Source organism: Rana temporaria, chromosome 2, assembly GCF_905171775.1.
Source record: "Rana temporaria chromosome 2, aRanTem1.1, whole genome shotgun sequence".
Classification (NCBI taxonomy): domain Eukaryota; kingdom Metazoa; phylum Chordata; class Amphibia; order Anura; family Ranidae; genus Rana; species Rana temporaria.
In genome coordinates, this window is record NC_053490.1 from 439,052,360 (window position 1) to 439,076,335 (window position 23,976).

Sequence of the window (23,976 nt, forward strand, 5' to 3'; positions counted from 1 at the left end):
AGACCTATAATGGACCAAAAGACACCCAGGACTCCTGTGCAATTTGCGCCGGAGCCGCTCCGGAGATGTGTGAACCGGCTCCATAGAGAGCCAGTCACAATCTCCTGCTATGCACATTGGGGGGGGAACTTGCATCCAATTTGCAATATTCAGGAGCATTACGCAGACTTGGGGAAGGGTTGATTTGATTAATAGTATTAGGTTATTTTATCAAGTCTAGCATTTTCATTGTCTATGTGTCAGGGGAGCAAAAGACAGGAGAAGAGGGTGATTTAATAAGACTTGATTATATTTCTGCCTGGTTTAGCCTGATTTATGAATGCCTCCATAATAACATAGGCTGCCACTGCTAACCTTCTGAAAAAGCTATTTTCCCTGGCTGTAATGCTGATCCAGTGACTGCAGTACTTTGAAGAGTCACCAACTTTAAACATTTATATAGAATAGTAGCTCTGACCTAACTTTTTGCATTGTTCATAAACGACCTGGAGGATGGGATGAACAGTTCAATCTCTGAATTTGCGGACGATACTAAGCTAAGCAGGGCAATAACTTCTCCTCAGGATGTGGAAACGTTGCAAGAAGATCCAAACAAACTAATGGGGTTGGCAACTACATGGCAAATGAGGTTTAATGTAGAAAAATGTAAAATCATGCATTTGGGTGTCAAAAAAATAAATGCAATCTATATACTAGGGGGAGAACCTCTGAGGGAATCTAGGATGGAAAAGGACCTGGGGTCCTAGTAGATGATAGGCTCCACAATGGCATGCAATGCCAAGCTGCTGCTAACAAAGCAAACAGAATATTGTCATGCAATAAAAAAGGGATTAACTTCAGGGATAAAACAATACATTTTCCTCTCTACAAGACTCTGGTCCGGCCGCAACTGGAGTATGCTGTCCAGTTCTGGGCACCAGTCCTCAGGACGGATGTACTGGAAATGGAGCGAGTACAAAGAAGGGCAACAAAGCTAATAAGGAGGACTGGAGGACCTTAGTTATAAAGAAAGCTTGCGAGCACTGAACTTATTCTCTCTGGAGAAGAGACGCTTGAGAGGGGATATGATTTAAATTTACAAACACCGTACTGGTGACCCCACAATAGGGATAAGACTTTTTGCGGTAGGGAGTTTAACAAGACATGTAGACTCTCAATAAAATTTGAAGAAAAGAGGTTTAACCTTAAACTATGTAGAGGGTTCTTTACTGTAAGGCCCCGTACACACCATAGAATCCATCCGCAGATAAATCCCAGCAAATGGGTTTCAGCGGATAGATCCTATGGTGTGTACACTCCAGCGGATCTGTTTCCGCGGATATATCTCCCCTGGGATGGATTCCAGCAGATCGAATATTCCCTGACATGCACAACATATCCATCTGCTGGAGTCCATCCCAACGGATGGATCCGCTGGTCTGTATAGACTCACCGGATCCATCCGTCCGAAGGGATCCCCCGCATGCGTCGTAATGATTCGACGCATGCGTGGAATTCCTTATATGACAGCGTCGCGCACGTCACCGCGTCATAATCGCGGCGACGGCGCGACACGTCATCGCCAGAGGATTTCGGCGCGGATTTCAATGCGATGGTGTGTACACTCCATCGCATGAAAATCCGCCGAAATCCCCGAGAGGATTTATCCGCGGAAACGGTCCGCTGGACCATATTCGCGGATAAATTCTATCATGTGTATGGGGCCTAAGAGCGGCAAGGATGTAGAATTCCCTTTCACAGGCGGTGGTCTCAGCGGGGAGCATCGATAGTTTAAAAAACGATTAGATAAGCAACATACAGGAATGTACAATGTAATACTGACATATAACTTGATGGACTTGCATCTTTTTTCCACCTCACCTACAATTTAACTATGTACTTTGAAAGTGTTGCATCAGAACGATAGCCATTATCAGAAGAAGTTCAGCAATGGCATCTTGTATACTTCTCTCAGTGCAAAACTATTTTTGAAAATCCCTAGTCTGGTCATTTTAGTGTGCGGTGTTCTGTATGTGGCATCTGTGTGAGTACAGGGCCCCTGAGAAAAGGGAAGTGAAGGAATATAGAAATATGCTTATAATAGTGTTCAATGGAGCATCTTTCTTTTCCTCTGACTGGACTTTAATTCCAGGATGTCATCAAAACAAAATGGTGAAACTAATCTATTTCCTGCTTCTCCCTTCCCTTAGTGTCACCAAGGCCTTAGTGTGCTGCCCCGGCTGGAAACAGGAAGGGCGAGTGTGTACAGCTGGTAAGTAATGCAAATCTTAGAAAGTGAGCACAATAATGTGAGAAGATAGGATGCCACTAGCAATGATGACAAGAAACAAACTGTTCTGGACCACTGTGCACTTTACAGCCAATCTCAGTGTTCTCTTTCAGAACAAAGTATGTTGATATGAAGTAGTAATATACTATATAGTTCAGTGGTATGTGAATATTAGTAATAACAGCAGATCTAGAGCTAATGCAAATGTTGTCATAAAGGGTATTGTCTTCATAAAAGAAAATTCCATCCAAAACCAGAAGGATGTGATCAAGCTGAATAATTTGCTAGCTTCTCTTATGAACATTGGTGTACACACCATCAGACCAAAATCCCCGCGGACAGAGAACGCGGTGACGTATACGACACCGACGTTCTCTGATGCGGAAGTTCAATGCTTCCACGCATGCGTCGAATCAATTCGACGCATGCGCGGGATTTCGGGCTGCTGGTTATACATCATAACCAGCGGACATGTCCGATGAGTCATACTGACCATCGGACATGTCCGACGTACATGGTTCCAGCGGACAAGTTTCTTAGCATGCTAAGAAACTTTTGTCCGCTGGAAACCTGTCCGCTAGCCCAGGAATCCGGTCCGGTAGGCCCTACACACGGTCGGACATGTCCGCGGAAACTGGTCCGCGGACCAGTTTCAGCAGACATGTTCGGTTGTGTGTACGAGGCCTTAAGGGTCATTGTCCTGCTGGAAGGTGAACCTCGATCTGCCCCAGTCTCCAGTCTTTTGGAGGCTCTAACAGGTTTTCTTTTAACCACTTAAGCCCCGGACCAAAATGCTGCCTAAAGACCCAAGGGGTTTTACAGTTCGGGACTGCGTCACTTTAACAGACAATTGCGCGGTCGTGCGACATGTTGGCGTCTTTTTTTCCCCACAAATAGAGCTTTCTTTTGGTGGTATTTGATCACCTCTGCGGTTTTTATTTTTTACGCTATAAACAAAAATAGAGCGACAATTTTGAAAAAAATGCAATATTTTTTACTTTTTGCTGTAATAAATATCCCCCAAAAACATATATAACATTTTTTTTTTCCTCAGTTTAGGCCGATACGTATTCTTCTACCTATTTTTGGTAAAAAAAATCGCAATAATCGTTTATCAGTTGGTTTGCGCAAAATTTATAGCGTTTACAAAATAGGGGATAGTTTTTTTGCATTTTTATTTATTTATTTTTTTTTTACTACTAATGTCGGCGATCAGCGATTTTTTTCGTGACTGCGACATTATGGCGGACACTTCGGACAATTTTGACACATTTTTGGGACAATTGTCATTTTCACAGCAAAAAATGCATTTAAATTGCATTGTTTATTGTGAAAATGACAGTTGCAGTTTGGGAGTTAAACACAGGGGGCGCTGTAGGAGTTAGGGATCACTGTGTATGTGTTTACTAGTGTAGGGGTGTGTGGCTGTAGGAATGACGTCATTGATCGTGTCTCCCCTATAAAGGGGATGACGCGATCGATGCGCAGACACAGTGAAGCACGGGGAAGCCGTGTTTACACACGGCTCTCCCCGTTCTTCAGCTCCGGGGAGCGATCGCGACGGAGCGGCTATAAACAAATAGCCGCGCCGTCGTCCCGGATCGCTCCCCGAGCGGACCCGACCTCCGCATGTACCGGGGGGGTCCCGATCGGACCCCCCACCCACGTCTAGCAGAGGACGTACAGGTACGTGATTGTGCCTGTCCGTGCCATTCTGCCGACGTAAATGTACATGAGGAGGTCGGGAAGTGGTTAAGATTGCCCTGTATTTGGCTCTGTCCATCTTCCCATCAACTCTGACCAACTTCCATGTCCCTGCTGAAGAAAAACATCCCCACAAAATGATGATGTCACTACCATGTTTCATTGTGGGAATAGTGTGTTCAGGGTGATGTGCAGTGTTCATTTTCCGCCACACATAGCGTTTTGCTTTTTGGCCAGATAGGTAAATTTTGGTCTCATCTGACCAGAACACCTTCTTCCACATGTTTGTTTTATCTCCCACATGGCTTCTCAAAAACTGCAATTGGGACTACTTATGGCTTTCTTTCAACAATGGCTTTCTTCTTGCCACTCTTCCATAAAGGCCAGATTTGTGGAGTGCACTACTAATAGTTGTCCTGTGGACAGATTTTCCCACCTGAACTGTGGATCTCTGCAGCTCCTCCAGAGTTATTATGGTACCTCTTGGCTGCTTCTTTGAATAATGCTGTCCTTGCCCAACCAGTCAGTTTGTCAGGTGTGCCATACTCTTTCCATTTTCGGATGATGGATTGAACAGTGCTCCGTGAGATGTTCACAACTTGGGATATTTTTTTATAACCTAATCCTGCTTTAAACTTCTCCACAACTTTATCCCTGACTTGTCAGGTGTATTCCTTGGCCTTCATGATACTGTTTGTTCACTAAGGTTCTCTAACAAACTTCTGAGGGCTTCACAGAACAGCTGTATTTATACTGAGATTAAATTACACACAGGTTGACTCTATTTACTAATTAGGTGACTTCTGAAGGAGATTGGTTCCACTAGATTTTAGTTAGGGGTATCAGAATAAAGGGGGCTGAATACAAATGCACGCCACACTTTTCAGATATTTATTTGTAAAAAATGTTAAAAACATTTATAATTTTCCTTACACTTCACAATTATGTGCCACTTTGTGTCTATCACTTAAAATCCACCTAAAAAACATTTACATTTTTGGCCCAGTCAAAGTCCAGATCTAAATCCAATTGAGAATCTGTGGCAAGACTTGAAAATTGCTGTTCACAGACGCTCTTCATCCAATCTGGCAGAGCTTGAGATATTTTGCAAAGAATGGACAAAAATATCACTCTCTAGATGTGCAAAGCTGGTAGAGACATCCCCAAAAAGACTTGTAGCTGTAATTACGTTTTTGGTTGTAACATGACAAAATGTGGAAAATGTCAAGGGGTATGAATACTTTTTCAAGGCAATGTAGATGCACACCAGTATGGAAACAATTTAAGCATGTGGTCTCAAAACCCTTTCTATTTACTTCCTCTCTCTGGGGTTTCTAATCCAGCCACACAGAGACAGGAAGTGATGTTCATAAAAACCTTTGTGACATTAAGCAGCACAGCCACTTACAAATACAGACAGCAGAAGGCAGTAGATCCCTACAAATATAGAACATCTCTTTATACCCTTGTAAACTGAGGGCCAGATCCTCATAGCGAGTACGCCGGCGTATCTACTGATACGCCTGAGTACTTTCAAATTACCCGCGTCGTATCTTTAGTTTGAATCCTCAAACCAAGATACGACAGCATCTGGGTTCGATCCAACAGGCGTACGGCTTTGTACGCCTTCGGATCGTAGATGCAATACTTCGGCGTCCGCTGGGTGGAGTTCGCGTCGTTTTCCGCGTCGGGTATGCAAATTAGCTTTTTCCGACGATCCACGAACGTACGCGCGGCCGTCGCATTCTCTTACGTCGTCTCTAGTCGGCTTTTTCCGGCGTATAGTTAAAGCTGCTATTTTGCGGCGTATAGATAGACTTGCCATGTTAAGTATGGCCGTCGTTCCCGCGTCTAAATTTTTTTTTTTTTTTTTTTTTTTTTTTTTCGTAAGTCGTCTGTGAATAGGGATGGACGTAAGTCACGTCTAAGTTAAAAAAATTACGTCGTTGCGACGTCATTTCGCGCAAAGCACGGCGGGAAATTTCTAAACGGAGCATGCGCAGTTCAATCGGCACGGGGACGCGCTTCATTTAAATGAATCACGCCCCCCTAATCGCCGATTTGAATTCCGCCGCCAGAAATACACTACGCCGCCGTAACTTACGGCGCAAAATCTTCCTGGATTCGACTTAAAGCCAGGTAAGATACTGGCAGTAAATCTTTGCTCTTTAGAATGCAGGCCTACCTAGCAGCAGAAAAAAAATGTTAGCTGTAACAGAGTATGGTGCTATAGTAAGACCTAACACTGAAGTCCGAAGTGATAAAGTCAGCAGCTGACTCAGTCCAGCAGATCCAATTAATAACTGTAAATGTCTTTGTGTTTTTTGATACTTTCAGTATTTTTAAGGAATAGAGATTAAAATGAAAAGTAACAGCATAATTGTAGACAGTAAGACATGTTTGTTTATTTGATTTATACATTTTTTTGCTATTCTGCTTTATATCACAGTAATGTTTATACAGGAATGTGTTTTTAATAATGTCTAATGCTTGCTCTTAGCTATCTGCGAGGGAGCGGATGAATGCAAGAAAGATGAAGTCTGTATTAGACCAGGAGTCTGTCGCTGTAAGCCAGGATTCTTTGGAGCTGATTGCAATTCACGTGAGTACAGCCACTTCTTTTAGAGCGAAGTTATAACGGATTGGGACAATTTCTTTCTAATGTTTTTATGTTTGTTGTAGTATATCTTTATTTACCGTATTTACATACATAAAATGGATACAGCGCCCAGAGGCGATTCAGTTCGCATGTGTTGCGCTTTACAAGTCTCTCTCTCTCTCTCTCTCTCTCTCTCTCTCTCTCTACATAAACGTTTTCTTACAAAATAACCTGCAGAGAGCACCCATGACACTGATGTCACACTGATGTCATAGTGCATTATGTGTTTTCTACAGAAGTTGTTTGCTTTCAAACTGTCTCTCTCTAATTGAATTATTCAATGTACAATTCAAATAAAGAATGAAGAAACCGATGCAGTCAGCTAAAAGGGAGAGCTAAATCATTTTGCTCTCTTTGCAGTTTGCGTTGTAAAGGCTGTATTCAACAATGAAACTATAAACCAAAACTATATGTAATAAGGTACAGAGATGCTTGTTGGACATGGCAGACTATTAAGAGGAAGCTGTGGTGATTAAAGTAACCCTTTCTATGGAGAAACAAAAAGGTTGCCACTTCTGGCATTATTCTGAAAATGCTATTTGCCTGGCATTTGTTGACCCTCTGACTTCAGTACTTTTGAATTACACACAGTAAACAAAATAAAATAAAACACAAAAGAGCACGCTATATGGATGGCCAAGCTTGAATAAATGGGTGATATCTATACATGTTATCTCAAGTCCATGAATGGTATCAGATATCAATTAGATTGGAGGGCTTGGAGAACACCAGCACCATCTGCATCTCTCCTCCAGAAGCAAGATCTGGGTAACCCTTATCCCCTCACTTGGGGGATGTCTGCCACCTACTGGACAACTTGATATGTTGTCCAATTGTGTACCCATTCCATGTAAGTGCATTTGTTTTTACCTTTTATGTTGGTATAAAAAAAAAAGCTACTATTGTACACTGAGATAGTGGTGCTTCTCTCTTCTGTTTATTTTGTCTTTACATAGTACTTATTAGAATTGTTTATTTATGTACTTGTTCCAGGTCAGTTTCTCAAAGAATAGAAGATGTTTGGCTTGACAGCTATGTAACTAGGTAGCTAATGCAGCCTCTGGGCCAGATTCACATAGAGATACGACGGTGTATCTCCTGATACACCGTCGTATCTCTGAGTTGTGCCGGTCGTATCTATGCGACTGATTCATAGAATCAGTTACGCATAGATATGCCTAAGATCCGACAGGTGTAACTGTGTTACACCGTCGGATCTTAGGCTGCAATTCCAGGCCGGCCGCCATGGGCGTAGGAACCGGGGGGGACGGGTGGGACGCATCCCCCCCAGGAAATAATGCGGGGGGGACAAGTATGGTAAAATCCCCCCCAGGTTAGGATAGGGAGATCGTCCCCGGATCGCAGGCAGGGGCCGCAGAGTCCAGCTGCGGTCACTGCTTTTCTCCCCCTTCAGTGCCGATGTAGTGCCGATCCAGCCCCGACCCCTCCCCTCCCGAGCGGCGCACAGCTGATTGCACACAGACATGCATAGCTGTGCTGGTCGCTCTGCTGAATGGGAGAAAGGAGCAGGAAGGGGGCGGGGCCCAGACTGACACTCGTGGCCACACTACACCCGACCAGCCTGCAGAGCCAGAGAGACTAAGTTACATGTGATGGAGAGCCAGAACGACACAGTTGAGGTACAGGGGGGAGGAGGTAAATGTTACAGAGAGGGGGGGGGTGTTACAGTTTACAGAGAGGGGGAGGTATAGTATTCAGAGAGGGGGGGGGTGTTACAGTTTACAGAGAGGGGGAGGTATAATATTCAGAGGGGGGGGGTGTTACAGTTTACAGAGAGGGGGAGGTATAATATTCAGAGGGGGGGGGTGTTACAGTTTACAGAGAGGGGGAGGTATAGTATTCAGAGAGGGGGGGGGTGTTACAGTTTACAGAGAGGGGGAGGTATAATATTCAGAGGGGGGGGGGGGGTGTTACAGTTTACAGAGAGGGGGAGGTATAGTATTCAGAGAGGGGGGGGGGGTGTTACAGTTTACAGAGAGGGGGAGGTATAATATTCAGAGAGGGGGGGTATGGTATACAGGTACTAACCTGGCACTGGATAGTCATAGATTCATGCTTTTAGTGCAGCTGATGGAAATGGGGAACAGGACTCTTATCTATTCATGTCATGTATTTACTCTGGCACCAGGGCCGGTGCAAGGATTTCTGCCTACACAAGCGAAGCTCCATTTTGGCGCCCCCCCCCCCCCCCAACGGCCACCCACCTCCCTTGCAAAAATGTTTCTTTCAATAATTTTTTTATATAAAAAAACACACTAATTTGTGCTTTTGTAACCACGCCACACCAGAAATTCTTAGTATAATATACACCATACTACTAAATGTAAAACATACTGGACCCCTTTACATTACACAGCACCATACACCACTGGACCCCTTTACATTACACAGCACCATACACCACTGGACCCCTTTACATTACATAGCACCCTGCACCTCTGGACCCCATTACACAGACACCCCCAACAGTTCAGACCCCCCAACAGTGCAGACCCCCACAGTACAGACACCCCTATAGTGCAGACCCCCACAGTACAGACACCCTTACAGTGCAGACCCCCACCCGACACAGTACAGACACCCCTACAGTGCAGACCCCCACCCCTATAGTGCAGACCCCCACAGTACAGACACCCCTACAGTGCAGACCCCCATACCCCACAGTACAGACACCCCTATAGTGCAGCCCCCCACAGTACAGAAACCCTTACAGTGCAGACCCCAACCCGACACAGTACAGACACCCCTACAGTGCAGACCCCCACCCCTATAGTGCAGACCCCCACAGTACAGACACCCCTACAGTACAGACCCCCCTATAGTGCAGACTCCCACAGTACAGACACCCCTACAGTGCAGACCCCCGCAGTACAGACACCCCTACAGTGCAGACTAGAGGTAGACCGATATGGGTTTTTCTCTGGCCGATACCGATGCCGATATTCCAAAATTGGGGCGGCCGATGGCCGATATTTTTTTTTTTTTTTTCATTATCTCAGAAAATCTAGGTTGGGGAGGAGGTTATTGTTTAGGGTGGAGAGGTAAAGTGCAGCCTATCAGTGTCCAACAGTGCCACCTCATTAGTGTCCACCAGTTCAGCCTGTCAGTGCAACCTCATCACTGCCTACCAGTTCAGCCCATTAGTGTCCATCAGTGCCACCTCATTACTGCCCACCAGTGCCATCTCATAATTATTAAAAAAGAAAAAAAAATACAATCTTAGTCATTTTAAGGAGGGGGGTACAGAGAGGTGGTTGTGGAGGAGGGGGGTACAGAGAGGTGGTTGTGGAGGAGGGGGGGTACAGAGAGGGCTATAAAGCTACTTCTCTGTGCCCCCTCCTCTACCGCCACCTCTCTGTACCCCCTCCTCTACAGCCACCTCTCTGTACCCCCCTCCTCTACAGCCACCTCTCTGTACCCCCCTCCTCTACAGCCACCTCTCTGTACCCCCCTCCTCTACAGCCACCTCTCTGTACCCCCCCTCCTCCACAGCCACCTCTCTGTACCCCCCTCCTCCACAGCCACCTCTCTGTACCCCCCTCCTCCACAGCCACCTCTCTCTGTACCCGCCTCCTCCACAGCCATGTGTTGTGGAGAGGGTGGATGGTGCTAGGCGTGGGTGGGGATGCATTGTGGAGAGGGGTGGGTGGGGATGCGTTGTGGAGAGGGGTGGGTGGGAATGCATTGTGGAGTGGGATGGATGGTGCTTGGCGTGGGTGGTGATGCGTTGGAGAGGGGTGGGTGGTACCCGCCTCCTCCACAGCCACCTCTCTCTGTACCCGCCTCCTCCACAGCCATGTGTTGTGGAGAGGGTGGATGGTGCTAGGCGTGGGTGGGGATGCGTTGTGGAGAGGGGTGGGTGGGGATGCGTTGTGGAGAGGGGTGGGTGGGGATGCATTGTGGAGAGGGGTGGGTGGGGATGCATTGTGGAGTGGGATGGATGGTGCTTGGCGTGGGTGGTGATGCGTTGTGGTGATGCGTTGTGGTGATGCGTTGTGGAGAGGGATGGATGGTGCTGGGTGTGGGTGGGGATGTGTTGTGGAAAGGGATAGATGGTGCAGGGGATGCGTTAGAGAGGGATGGATGGTGCTGGGTGGGGATGAAGATGATTGTGTTGCATTGTGAAGATGGATGAGGATGACTCTGTGGGGATGAGAGTTACATTGTGAAGAGGATCTCCACAATGTAACTCTCATATCCACCCAGAGTCATCCTCATCCATCTTCACAATGCCAGCCTGTCAACCTCAGCCAGGTTTCCCTTTAAACAGGAGTTTAATTAAAGTCTGCAGGGGGGGGGGGGGGGGGCACAGTAACACACACAATTTCTGTGACTTACCCTCCATCCATGCTGCTTCCTAACATCAATAACATCATTAGCATGTGACAAACCCGACCGTGGCCAGCACTAGCTAAACTTCTCTTCTCTTCTCTCCTGCTGAAGGGAGCATGCTGGCTGCTTGTAATTTTTTTTTTGTGATGGACGCTGATGAGCTGACCAGCCAATCTGCATGCACCTAGCCCTATCAAGTGCCTGCAGATTGGCTGGTCAGCTCATCAGCGTCCATCACAAAAAAAAATTACAAGCAGCCAGCATGCTCCCTTCAGCAGAGAAGGAAGAGAAGTTTAGCTAGTGCTGGCCACGATCTCCTGCTGGGGGGAGTTACTAGTCAGGCAGCAGAGACTCGGTTTGTCACATGCTAATGATGTTATTGTTCTTCTGCAACAGCTCGCCGGGGGAGGAGGCGGGGCAGTGCGGTGCCAGTGAAACTTTTTCTCCCTCCCTTCTCCTCTACAGACGCCGTTCCTGCAACTCGAGCCCTGGAGCGGGACACCGGGCGCCGGAGGGCGGCGGCAACTCCGGACAGTAAATAAAAAAAAAAAAAAAGGTCATCTTTCCGCCCCATCCCAGGCTGCGGACCTGCCCGCCCCAAGCGGCCGCTTGGTCCGCCTGGTGGTTGCGCCGGCCCTGTCTGGCACTACCACTCTAACCTGGCACTACCACCTAACCTGGCACTACCACCTAACCTGGCACTACCACCTAACCAGGCACTACTGTATACCACCTAACCTGGCACTACTGTATACCACCTAACCTGGCACTACCACCTAACCTGCCACTACCACCTATCCAGGCACTACTGTATACCACCTAACCTGCCACTACCACCTAACCAGGCACTACTGTATACCACCTAACCTGGCACTGCCACCTAACCTGGCACTACTGCATACCACCTAACCTGCCACTACCACCTAACCTGCCACTACTACCTAACCTTCCACTTCCACTTATCCAGGCACTACTGTATACCACCTAACCTGCCACTACCACCTAACCTGGCACTACTGTATACCACCTAACCTGGCACTACCACCTAACCTGCCACTACCACCTATCCAGGCACTACTGTATACCACCTAACCTGCCACTACCACCTAACCAGACACTACTGTATACCACCTAACCTGGCACTACCATCTAACCTGGCACTACTGTATACCACCTAACCTGGCACTACCACCTAACCTGCCACTACCACCTAACCTGCCACTACTACCTAACCTTCCACTTCCACTTATCCAGGCACTACTGTATACCACCTAACCTGCCACTACCACCTAACCTGGCACTACTGTATACCACCTAACCTGGCACTACCACCTAACCTGCCACTACCACCTATCCAGGCACTACTGTATACCACCTAACCTGCCACTACCACCTAACCAGACACTACTGTATACCACCTAACCTGGCACTGCTGTATACCACCTAACCTGGCAATACTACCTAACCTGGCACTACCACCTATCCAGGCACTACTGTATACCACCTACCCTGCCACTACCACCTAACCTGCCACTACTGTATACCACCTAACCTGCCACTACCACCTAACCTGGCACTACTGTATACCACCTAACCTGGCACTACCACCTAACCTGGCACTACTGTATACCACCTAACCTGGCACTGCCACCTAACCTGACACTACCACCTAACCAGGCACTACTGTATACCACCTAACCTGGCACTACCACCTAACCTGGCACTACTGTATACCACCTAACCTGGCACTGCCACCTAACCTGACACTACCACCTAACCAGGCACTACTGTATGCCACCTAACCTGGCACTACCACCTAACCAGGCACTGCTGTATACCACCTAACCTGGCACTACCACCTAACCTGGCACTACTGTATACCACCTAACCTGGCACTGCCACCTAACCTGACACTACCACCTAACCAGGCACTACTGTATACCACCTAACCTGGCATTACCACCTAACCTGGCACTACTGTATGCCACCTAACCTGGCACTGCCACCTAACCTGGCACTGCCACCTAGCCTGCCACTACTACCTAACCTGGAACTATTGTCAATCACCTAACCTGCCACTACCAGCTAACCAGTTAATTTTTGCTAATGCCATGTGGGTTAATTTTTACTAATGTCATGTGGGTTGGTTTTTACTAATGCCATGTGGGTTCATTTTTACTTATGCCATGTGGGTTAATTTTTACTTATGCCATGTGGGTTGATTTTTACTAATGCCATGTGGGTTAATTTTTACTTATGCCATGTGGGTTAATTTTTGCTTATGCCGTGTGGGTTAATTTTTACTTATGCCATGTGGGTTGGTTTTTACTAATGCCATGTGGGTTGATTTTTACTGATGCCATGTGGGTTGTTTTTTACTAATGCCATGTGGGTTGATTTTTACTAATGCCATGTAGGTTAATTTTTACTAATGTCATGTGGGTTAATTTTTACTTATGCCATGTGGGTTAATTTTTACTTATGCCATGTGGGTTAATTTTTACTTATGCCATGTGGGTTAATCTTTACTTATGCCATGTGGGTTAATTTTTAATTATGCCATGTGGGTTAATCTTTACTTATGCCATGTGGGTTAATTTTTACTTATGCCATGTGGGTTAATTTTTACTTATGCCATGTGGGTTAATTTTTACTTATGCCATGTGGGTTGATTTTTACTAATGCCTTGTGGCCCACAGGGCATTCGTAAAAATCAACCCACATGGCATAAGTAAAAATTAACCCACATGGCATGTGGGAGTCCGAGTTTACTGAATAAGAATTTACCTGGCGAGTAAAAATGCTGTCCCCCCCCAGATTTGTAAGGGTTCCTACACCCATGCCGGCCGCTAGGTGGCGTTTCGCTTTATTTACACGACGATTATGCAAATGAAGAGATACGCCGATTCCGAAACGAACGACCACCCAGCGCTTTTTTTTACGTCGTTTTTTATGCCGTTTGCGTTCGCCCTTTTCCGGCGTATAGTTACCCCTACTTGTATGAGGCGCAGCCAATGTTAAGTATGGCCGTCGTTCCCGCAATGAAATTTTAATTTTTTACGTCGTTTGCGTAAGTCGTTCGCGCATACGGATGGACGTAATTTACGTAAACGTCGAAACCAATGACGTCCTTGCGACGTCATTTAGAGCAATGCACGCTGGGAAAATTTCCGGACGGCGCATGCGCTATTCGATCGGCGCAGGAACGCGCCTGATTTGAATAGTACACTCCCCCTAGTCGCGGAATTTGAATTCCGCCGGGGGATTTACGATACGCCGCCGCAAGTTTTGAGGTAAGTGTTTTGTGAATTACCCACTTGCCTCAAAAACTTGCGGCGGCGGATCTTAAATCACATAGGTTACGCGGATCTAAAGATCTGGCCCTCTGTGTTTTTCTTATGACCAGTATGACAGATTTTCAGAAGTGACTTAAATTAGATGTAAACCCAATCACTAAAAGTCTCATATATACTTCAACATGTTAATGTGATTTCAAAAAGTTTAATCCTTTTAAATCAATCGTTTTAATCAAAATAATACCTGGTAACCTACACCCAAAAGTACATGAAGGTACTTGTGCTGCACTTCCAGTTGAAGAACTCTGTTTATATATGAATGTGAGTTAGGGACCTTAGATTGTAAGCTCCTTGAGGGTAGGGACTGATGTGAATGTACAATATATATGTAAAGCACTGCATAAATTGACGGCGCTTATAAGCACCTGACATTAATAATAAATAATGACCAGATGGTGCTTCTGCAGGTACAGTATGTGCAGGCACCTCTAGGTGGAGCAGTTTTGTTTTAACTTTCCCCATAAAGGAGCTCCTCAAAATAGTTTGTGTTCAACCACAAACAATGGAATTAGAGCTCATTCACGCCAGCCTGCATGCTAAAATGTGAAAAAAATTGTTGACCATTTGCCCTTGCATTGAACCTGCTTCAAAGCCGAACTAAACTGTATCTGATCACGGCAAAGTGAAAATGCTATTTAATTCATATTTAATATTCAGATTTTCAAAACAAACTCACCCATCCATCCACTGTTGAGAAATCACTTTAAAAAAACACCATTGTGAATTTCAGTACATAGTTAGAGGGGTTGTAAAGGTACAATTTTTTTCCCCTAAATAGCTTCCTTTACCTTAGTGCAGTCCTCCTTCACTTACCTCATCCTTCCATTTTGCTTTTAAATGTCGTTATTTCTTCTGAGAAATCCTCACTTCCTGTTCTTCTATCTGTAACTCCACACAGTAATGCAAGGCTTTCTCACTGGTGTGGAGTGTCGTGCTCGCCCCCTCCCTTGGACTACAGGAGAGTCAGGATGCCCACTAACACACAGCTCCTTTCTCTATCTGCAATGTAGAGAACTTCCTGACTCTCCTGTAGTCCAAGGGAAGGGGCGAACACGACACTCCACACCAGGGAGAAAGCCTTGCATTACTGTGTGGAGTTACAGACAGAAGAACAGGAAGTGAGGATTTCTCAGAAGAAATAAGGACATTTAAAAGCAAAATGGAAGGATGAGGTAAGTGAAGGAGGACTGCACTAAGGTAAAGGAAGCTATTTAGGAAAAAAAATTGTACCTTTACAACCCCTTAAAGTCTAAAGTAGCACACAGAAGTCATTTAATTGTATGGACATTTATAGGCCACTTTTACATAAATTGTGCTCACTGCTCAGTCTAAAAAATCTACTTTCAACAGTCGAAAGCTTTACAACTATTTATGAGCCCTCCATTCAACTTATAACCAACTGCACATTCTGCATGTCTCAGTGCCAATCAGGCAGGGAGTGAAGGCACTTCCCCTTGCATGGAGCAAGTCCAGGTCTACATGCTAATGGGAGGAGATCCCAGCACTTACATTTACAGTATTGTAAATGACCCCTATGTCCAACAGGGCTTCTGTGCAGCTGTACAGTGTTCATAAGTGGCATGTCTGCCCCTGCTCCATTCTCCAAAAATTATAACTACAGTAAAACCTTGGTTTGAGGGTAACTTGGTTTGAGAGCGTTTTGTAAGACAAGCAATTTTTTTTATAAATGTTGACTTGATATACAAGTGATGTTTTGATATACTAAGAGTAGCGTCATGTCACAACTGAGTATAAAAGAGAAGAGAGGCGCCTCTAAATGTAGCAATATGGTTACATTTAATGAAGGTACAACATTTAGCAACTTCTTGCTCCACTTAGAGGCGCCTCTCTTCTCTTTTATATTCTGTAGCTCCTACTGGATTTTGCTTCTAATCCCCTTGTGGAGGCTGCCATTTGTGGATAGACATTTTATGGTTACACAACCTGGTCACATTGGTATAATCTTTTTATATGGCCTGTTAAATCCGATTTGGGGGTCTTAATCAAGACGATCAGATGAGATAGTAGATCCAGATGATAAGTAGGTGCTTTAATTATACAAACATTGCAATGGAGAAATACAACACAGATCTCGGCTACTATAAGCGAGTAAAAGTGAAAGTGTTTCTGAGCTTACAACTACGGGGTATACAATTTATACGTATGAATATTCATAAGATATGGGTATGTATCAAGTGTATTCTTTGGTTATTTTCTATAAGTTTTAATAATGTATTGTCTCCCTTTAATGTATAAAACTGCACAAACTGTTGGTGCTATATAAATCCTGTATAGTAATAGTTTGGCAATTAGTATTAATTAAAAGTGAAAAAATAACGTAAGTCTTTCCTCTTTTTTTTTCAGCTTGTCCTGACCAGTATTGGGGTTCAGACTGTAAAAAGAGGTGTTCCTGCTATCCCAATGGGAAATGTAATGGAGTGACCGGACAATGTATCTGCTATCCTAATCGCTGGGGTCTGGATTGTCAGCATACCTGCCACTGCAACCAAAGGGGAACTTGTGACCCTGTCACTGGATCATGTCAATGTGAGCCAGGCTGGTGGGCCCAGCATTGCACTAAGCAATGTTTATGTAACTTAGAAAGTTCTCACTGTAACCAGACGAATGGTCAGTGTGTATGCAACAGCGGATGGTGGGGCCAGAGATGCGGTATAAAATGCAACTGCAACAAATCACCTTGTTTGCAAACCAAAGGAACCTGCAAATGTCGAGAAGCATGGCATGGTCCCAGATGTGAATTCCACTGTGACTGTGTGCATGGGAAATGCAGTCCAATCAATGGTGAATGTGATTGTTACATCGGCTACCAAGGAAAGAGGTGTGCAGAACCTTGCTCTTCTGGAACTTATGGACCTAAATGTGAAAAGAGGTGAGTCCTGTGAGAAAGTCTAAGCTACACATAGACCTCCAAAAGAGCTGGGATGTTAGGCAGGAAAGATTCCACCTGATGCATAAACATATATTTGGAGCCCAAGAGTACACAGGATAGGCACCCACCACTTCCATCTCTTTAATGTCATGGTGAGCACTTAACTGTCAGAAAGAAATGTCCAACCAGTGCATTTAAACCATCATGATGGTGACAGTCTGCTATATCTAAGGGAAGACATACTGCCTGGGCATATCTGGCAATTGTTTTGAGGCTGGAAAAGGTAACAGGATTCTAAAGGAATTCTACTGGGCTCCTGCTTGAGTGAGACCCTCTTTTCCACCGTTCATCATCTGGGATCTTCTGTAGGACAGGGGTGGACTGACCATTCGGCCACTCGGGCACTGCTCGAGGGCCCCATGCCACTAGGGGGCCCCATCAGGGTTGCCAGCCTCAATAAAACCAGGGATAGTATGTAAAAATCTGCTTTTTATTTAAATAAAATAAGATTATAGCTGCCCCGCCTCTCCAGTACCTTTTCAGTGCGTGTATGTGTATGTATACTGTGTGTGTATATTGTGTGTCTGTGTATGTATGTATGTGTGTGTATACTGTATGGCCCCATAATCTATTGCCCCGGGGCCCCATAATCTCCTATTGCCCGGGGGCCCCATGAGTTGTCAGTCCGCCTCTGCTGTAGGGGTAGCAGTTCCAAGGAGGATGCTTTACAATTTAAAGCATAATTGAAGTCTACAATTTTTGTTTTGGACAGAGTGAAAAGTTTAAAGCCTCTGTCAGGTTTTAATTGCTGTCTGTGTTGCCATTGAGGAGCTTTTTTCTCACTTCCTGCCCCCCTCACTGAGGACATCTCTCCAAAAAGAAATATAAAACATTAATAGACACACTTTATTTGTTAGTAGAGTGCCGAAACTCTGTCAGGTTTTCATTGATGTCTGTCTTAGTACAGGGGAGCCTTCTTCTTGCTGCTGTCCCAATGACATGAGTAACAGGCTGTTAATGGGACAGGAATTCAAAAGAAACCTGCCCAATTGAGGATACAGGCAGGAGACTGGAGTTGGCCTTTAAGAGCTGTGTATTTGGCTTTGCTAGAGTGCTGGTGATGTCAGCTAGAGCAAATGGATTAATGATGACATATGGCAAGCAAGGCTGCTCATAAGGCAGTACAGCCGGCCCTCTTGTAGAGGCCCAGCCCTCATCTGTTCAAAAGGGGGGCCAGGGCACCTGCTGAGCAGGAAGGCCAGCTGTAATACCTTATTGCTGACACTTGTGGCTCTTGTGAATCCCCCTGCAGTGCTTCCGGCTTTTACTCCTCTTTCTCCCTCCAGCTGCCCTGCAGGAGGTATCAGTTCTTGGATCTGCTCCCCCTTGCACCTGCTCTCCTTCCCCCCTCCCCTGCAGCACCAATGGCTTCCCGCCTCTCCTTTCTGGCCGGAAGCTGCTTCCTTTCCTGAAGAAACACAGTGAGCAATTGGTACCATTCGCTCTTGTGTCCATTCATCAGTGAAGCATAGTAAACTGTGTGTGATCAGAAAGCCTAAGAGTGCTGCAGAAGCTGAGGCTACAGAGAAACGGACTGATGAATCTCTGACATCAGTCCCTTTCTCTGTTTCAAATGTGAAATATTAGGGTTCTGTTTATATATTTCACCAAAGCCCCCACCCCCACCCCCTTCCAACAAAGTAGGGCAATATATATATATATATATATATATATATATTCCAAAAACTATATGTAAAATAATTTTAAATTCTAAAAAAGAAGCTCCTAAGAGCAGTCAGCATTTGGATTTCTCTTCAGAGAGCATTTGACAGGTGGTGAAGAGGCATGTTATTTCCTTACCACCTGCTTTATCCCTGCACTAGCTCACCATGGCTGTGGGGTGCTTGCAGAGCAGCTCTATTCCGTTGAATGGGTATTGATCGACAAGGTTATAATTTCTGCCATGGCTGCAAAGCATAGCATTGTGGCCATGGATATTTGGCAAAAATATAATTTGATATTTTCGGAGAACAGGGTGGCCCTGTCGGCTAGGCTGTACCCTGTGATTTCTAATGGCGGGCCTGGTGAAAAACAGGTGGCTATAGATGGCTTATCCTGCAGCTGATTTTCTTACATCATGCATCCTCCATAGTCTGACTTACATACTGTATAACATGTATACCGTAGAGAAAACATTTACAAATCTGTTTATTCATTATGAATATATTTACATATGACAAAGCAACAAATTTGAAAATCACCCAAAATGTGCACATGTATTAAATCTTTTCTTTAGTTGTGGAAGATGTAAACAAGGACAGACATGTTCCCCACTGGATGGCTCTTGCCCATCATGCGAACCTGGCTGGAATGGTACAAGATGCGATACGCCCTGTTTGCCTGGATATTATGGAGAGGACTGTGCACAGAGCTGCCCGAAATGTCGCGGAAATGAAGTATGCAGCCCAGGGACAGGGACCTGTCAGAACTGTGATCCTGGGAAGATGGGACCCCGGTATGTCTTTTAACTGAACACAGCAACAGGTAACCTACTGTACTTATACAGCTCCAGAGGCATAAATGCAGATGATGGTGCCCCGTTTCAGAGTTATTATAGAGCCCCTTGCAGGATTGCCTTCCCAAATTCAAAATGTCAGGAATATAAAGGAGGGGCAAGAAGTGAGCATGGCTAATCTAAAACGGCATATTCCTAATAGATGTGTCACATCTCAGCCATGGCCCAAATTTAGGTTCCCTCACCCTGAACAGCCAGAAGTATATTTTTTACCACTGAGGCCAGCAGGTGCATTCATTTGGCGTTGTAATTAACACCCCTCTGCTGGGATCACCTTTTCTGCAAAAAACATTAGTTTTTAGGTATTTAGGCGCTATTTTTAGCGCTATACCGCCTGAAAAACTCCTCAGTGTGAAAGGGGCCTGCTTTCCTGGACCTCACCTAGCTTATAATATGGTGGCAATGGAGGTGATTTACTCAAGGCAAGTAGGCTTTTCACTTTCAAGATAAAGAGTCTTATGCCCCATACACACAAGCAGAATTTCCGCCAGCAAAAGTCTGATGTGAGCTTTTCATCGGAAATTCCGACCGTGTGTAGGCTCCATAAGACTTTTGCTGTCGGAATTTCCGCCATCAAAAGTTTGAGAGCAGGTTCTCAATTTTTCCAACGGAAAAAAATACTATCCCAAAATCCGTTTGTCTTTATGGAATTCCGACGGGAAAATTCGACGCAATTCGACGCATGCTCAGAAGCATTGAACTTCTTTTTCTTGCCTCGTCGCAGTGTTGTACGTCACCGCGTTCTTAACGCTCGAACGTTCAGAGAACTTTTGTGTGATCGTGTGTATGAAAGACAAGCTTGAGCGGAATTCCGTCGGAAAAACTATCCAACTTTTTTTCCGACGGAAATTCTGCTTGTGTGTAGAGGGTATTAGTGAAAGAGGGAAGGTTCTGCTGACCTCCATAATCCAATCTTGTTCAAGCTATTTTTTTCTTGTACGTGATTGGGTATTTTTTCAAGATATATTTTCATATCACTAACTAAGCTAAGGAAATTTTTCCTCGCAGCAGTATTCTCTGCACATTTGCCAGTGATGCTGTATCTCCTCTTTTCTTGTCCATGGAACTGCATGCATTGCTCAAGTGGAAGAAAATGTAATGTGCACATTACCTTCTGAATCGTTGCCTCCTCACTTAGAGGTTGATGGCATGAACATGTGCTGTTCTAGTGAGCCTGTGATTGATGCCCAGCAGGCCTCTTCTGAGTGCACCCTGACAGTAAAATAAGTGCCAGGGCTGTACCTTGGAACAATGATGCTCTTTCTCCTTGTTTACCCAGCTTCCTTGCTACAAAGGCTGGTGCCATTCTAAATCAGTAAAGCTGGCCATACACCAGTAGAATTTTTTTTCGAAAATTTGCATTTTTTTTTATTTATTTAGATTTTCTAATAGCTAGCAAGGTCAAATAGATGATTATTTTCGACTATAACTATGAGAAAATTTGAAGGGACAGGATGAAAATTCGTTTTCGCTTCTATTCTGAACAATGTTTTAACCATGATTGTAGTTTAAGTTATGGAAAAACAATAACTGTTGTAATGCGCATGGGTAGGTGCAGTGTGGTGGCAGAAAACACTCAGAGTTCAGGTGCAGAGAACAGAAATATATTGTAATTGAAGTTCAGCAATCCACAACAAGCCCGAAGGGAAGACAACCCAACCGGGAGCACTCACATGATGTAACAGCGAAGTGTCAGTAGCAGAAGATCACAGGACTGCCGACAGCGAGGAGCAGAATGTGCCCTGGCCGGTCCGTAGCTTCCAGGTAGGATGGAGTGCCTCTGCACTTTTCCTACTCCTTAGGAACCTCTCCATGATGCTAAGCACAGTCCCTGGCAGATGAATGACCTGTCCCTACTCTAACCACATGCAAAATGCACGCCAAGCCCAGGGGCCAGGGTCCTTAATAGACTCTGCCTGACCCAAGGTTGCCATTAGAGTCAAATGGACATAGGGCCAGATTCACAATCAGCGGGCGCAACTTAACTTTTCCTATTTAAGTTACACTGCCGCAAATTTTCTGCCTAAGTGCCCGATCCACAAAGCACTTACCTGGAAATTTGCTGCGGTGTAACTTAAATCTGTCCGACGTGCATTGCGCTAACTGACGTCACACCGACGTCATTTGCTTAGACGTTAACGTAAATGGCATCCAGCGCCATTCACGGACGTCTTACACAAACAAAGTTGATGTTTAAATTTCGACGCGGGAACGACGGCCATACTTACCATGGCTTAAGAGAACTAGGGCTAAGCCCTAGTTTTACGCAGCGTAACTTGACGGAAACGACGTAGATTTAGATCGACGGGCCGTTCGGGACGTTCGGGGATCGCCGTAAGTCTTCATTTGCATATTCTACACCGGCCGCAATGGCCTCGCCACCTAGCGGCCGGCCATGAATTGCATCCTTAAGATCCGACAGTGTAATTCAATTACACCTGTCGGATCTTAGGGCTAGCTATGCGTAACTGATTCTATGAATCAGTCGCATAGTTAGAAACAGAGATACGACGGCGTATCAGTAGATACGCCGTCGTATCTCGTTTGTGAATCTGGCCATAAGTTCCTCTTTACTTCCTCTCCCCCTGCAATGCTTCTGCGGTTGAGCGTCACCTACAGTGGAGAAAATAGACTGCACCTGCCTACACATATGCGGTAGGCAAAAAAGGAACCTTTTTATTATGTCTGAGATCCCATTCAAGTAGCAGATATGGATACAATTTTAAGGGCATTCAAACTAAATTAGTTGACTCAATGGTGGCAAGATCAAATACTCTGAAGAACATGCTTTCAGAATTTGGAGCAAAACATCAAATGAAATTCTACTGGTGTATGGCCTTCATACTGTATCGATAAATCATAATGTGTAATTATGCCTCTGAACAGACCATGATAGAGTTGTATAAATGTATGATAAATTCTGTATGTAAGAAAACTGGAGCGCTATATTTTAATGACCACTCCATATAACTAGTATCTTGGACCTCATTGATGCAAGGCATAATTGCTAATCAATTTAAAGTGCGGCGCTCATAAAACAAAATCAAAACAATCTCTGCGTAATAATATGGAAGTATTCAACATTATCATGCAGAGATTTATATGAAGATTATCTCACCTAGATTTTACGGTGGAGTTATTATCTTTGCATGGACATTTTAAGATAGATATACACTGGGCTGTTTTGATTTTGTTTTATGGGCACTACACTTTAATTGGGCTTACGTGTTTTTACATTTTTTGTGCTAGCTGCTAGTTTTTGGATTTCACCCTTTAGCGCAATTTTTTAATAATTGCTAATCATTAAGCCACAATGCAAACAATAAGTGTGGATGTCAAGTGTTTTTAAAACAACCATCTTTTTTACGACAATATTTGTCTAAAGGAATGTATAGTAATTGCGGTGCATTTTAAAGGTGTGAATTCAGCTGCCCAGAGGGAAGTTATGGGGAGAGATGTCAGCATCTGTGTCCACTGTGCATTCATGGGAGCTGTGACCCAGTAACAGGGGACTGTGTCTGTGACTTGGGACACTGGAGACAGAGGTAAGAGACTGATTGTTCATACAAAATCAAGTTAGGATGTTTGTAGGCAGGTGCAGTTATTCTATCTACCTGTAGGTGGCCTTGTGCTATTATTGCATGGGAAGGGCAGTCTCCTAAGGAAATTTGTCGCTGATGCCCCGTACACACGATCCGAAAATCGTACGAAAAATTAGGCTTTCGAATCGATCGTACGATAATCGGATCGTTAGTACAGAGCTTCCGAGAGCTGATCAGGACAGTTCATCCGATTTTATTCTATCGGACATGCACGGATTTTTTTTTCGTACGATGCCAGATCGTACGATTTTCGTTTAATCAGTACAGCTGTCGTTCGAAAATGCAATACAAATGCATTACAACACATGACATCACTTCCGATTTTTTATTCTGCCGTACGAGAATTTTCGTGACTTTAGTAAACTTGTCAGATTCGACGTGAGATTAGCATACAAAAAAAACGAACGATCATTCGTCCGATAATCGGATTGTCTGTACCGGGCATTAGAGATATTATACAGTGGGGATTATTTACGAAAGGAAAATCCACTTTGCACTACAATTTAAAATATTTTTTTTTGCTAGAAAATTACTTAGAACCCCAAACATTGTGGGCCATATTCTCAAA

The 23,976-nt window shown here is 44.8% G+C and overlaps 1 protein-coding gene across 1 annotated transcript in view; it reads left to right on the plus strand.

Moving 5' to 3' along the window:
• The window catches only part of SCARF1 (scavenger receptor class F member 1), a 68,423-nt gene that overhangs the window by 13,427 nt on the left and 31,020 nt on the right, over window positions 1–23,976 (plus strand). The window contains exons 2-6 of the mRNA XM_040338386.1: window positions 2,190–2,251; window positions 6,474–6,575; window positions 16,706–17,231; window positions 19,528–19,746; window positions 23,223–23,351. Of these exons, the coding sequence (XP_040194320.1) occupies window positions 2,190–2,251; window positions 6,474–6,575; window positions 16,706–17,231; window positions 19,528–19,746; window positions 23,223–23,351 (1,038 nt within the window). The remainder of the gene's footprint in view (window positions 1–2,189; window positions 2,252–6,473; window positions 6,576–16,705; window positions 17,232–19,527; window positions 19,747–23,222; window positions 23,352–23,976) is intronic.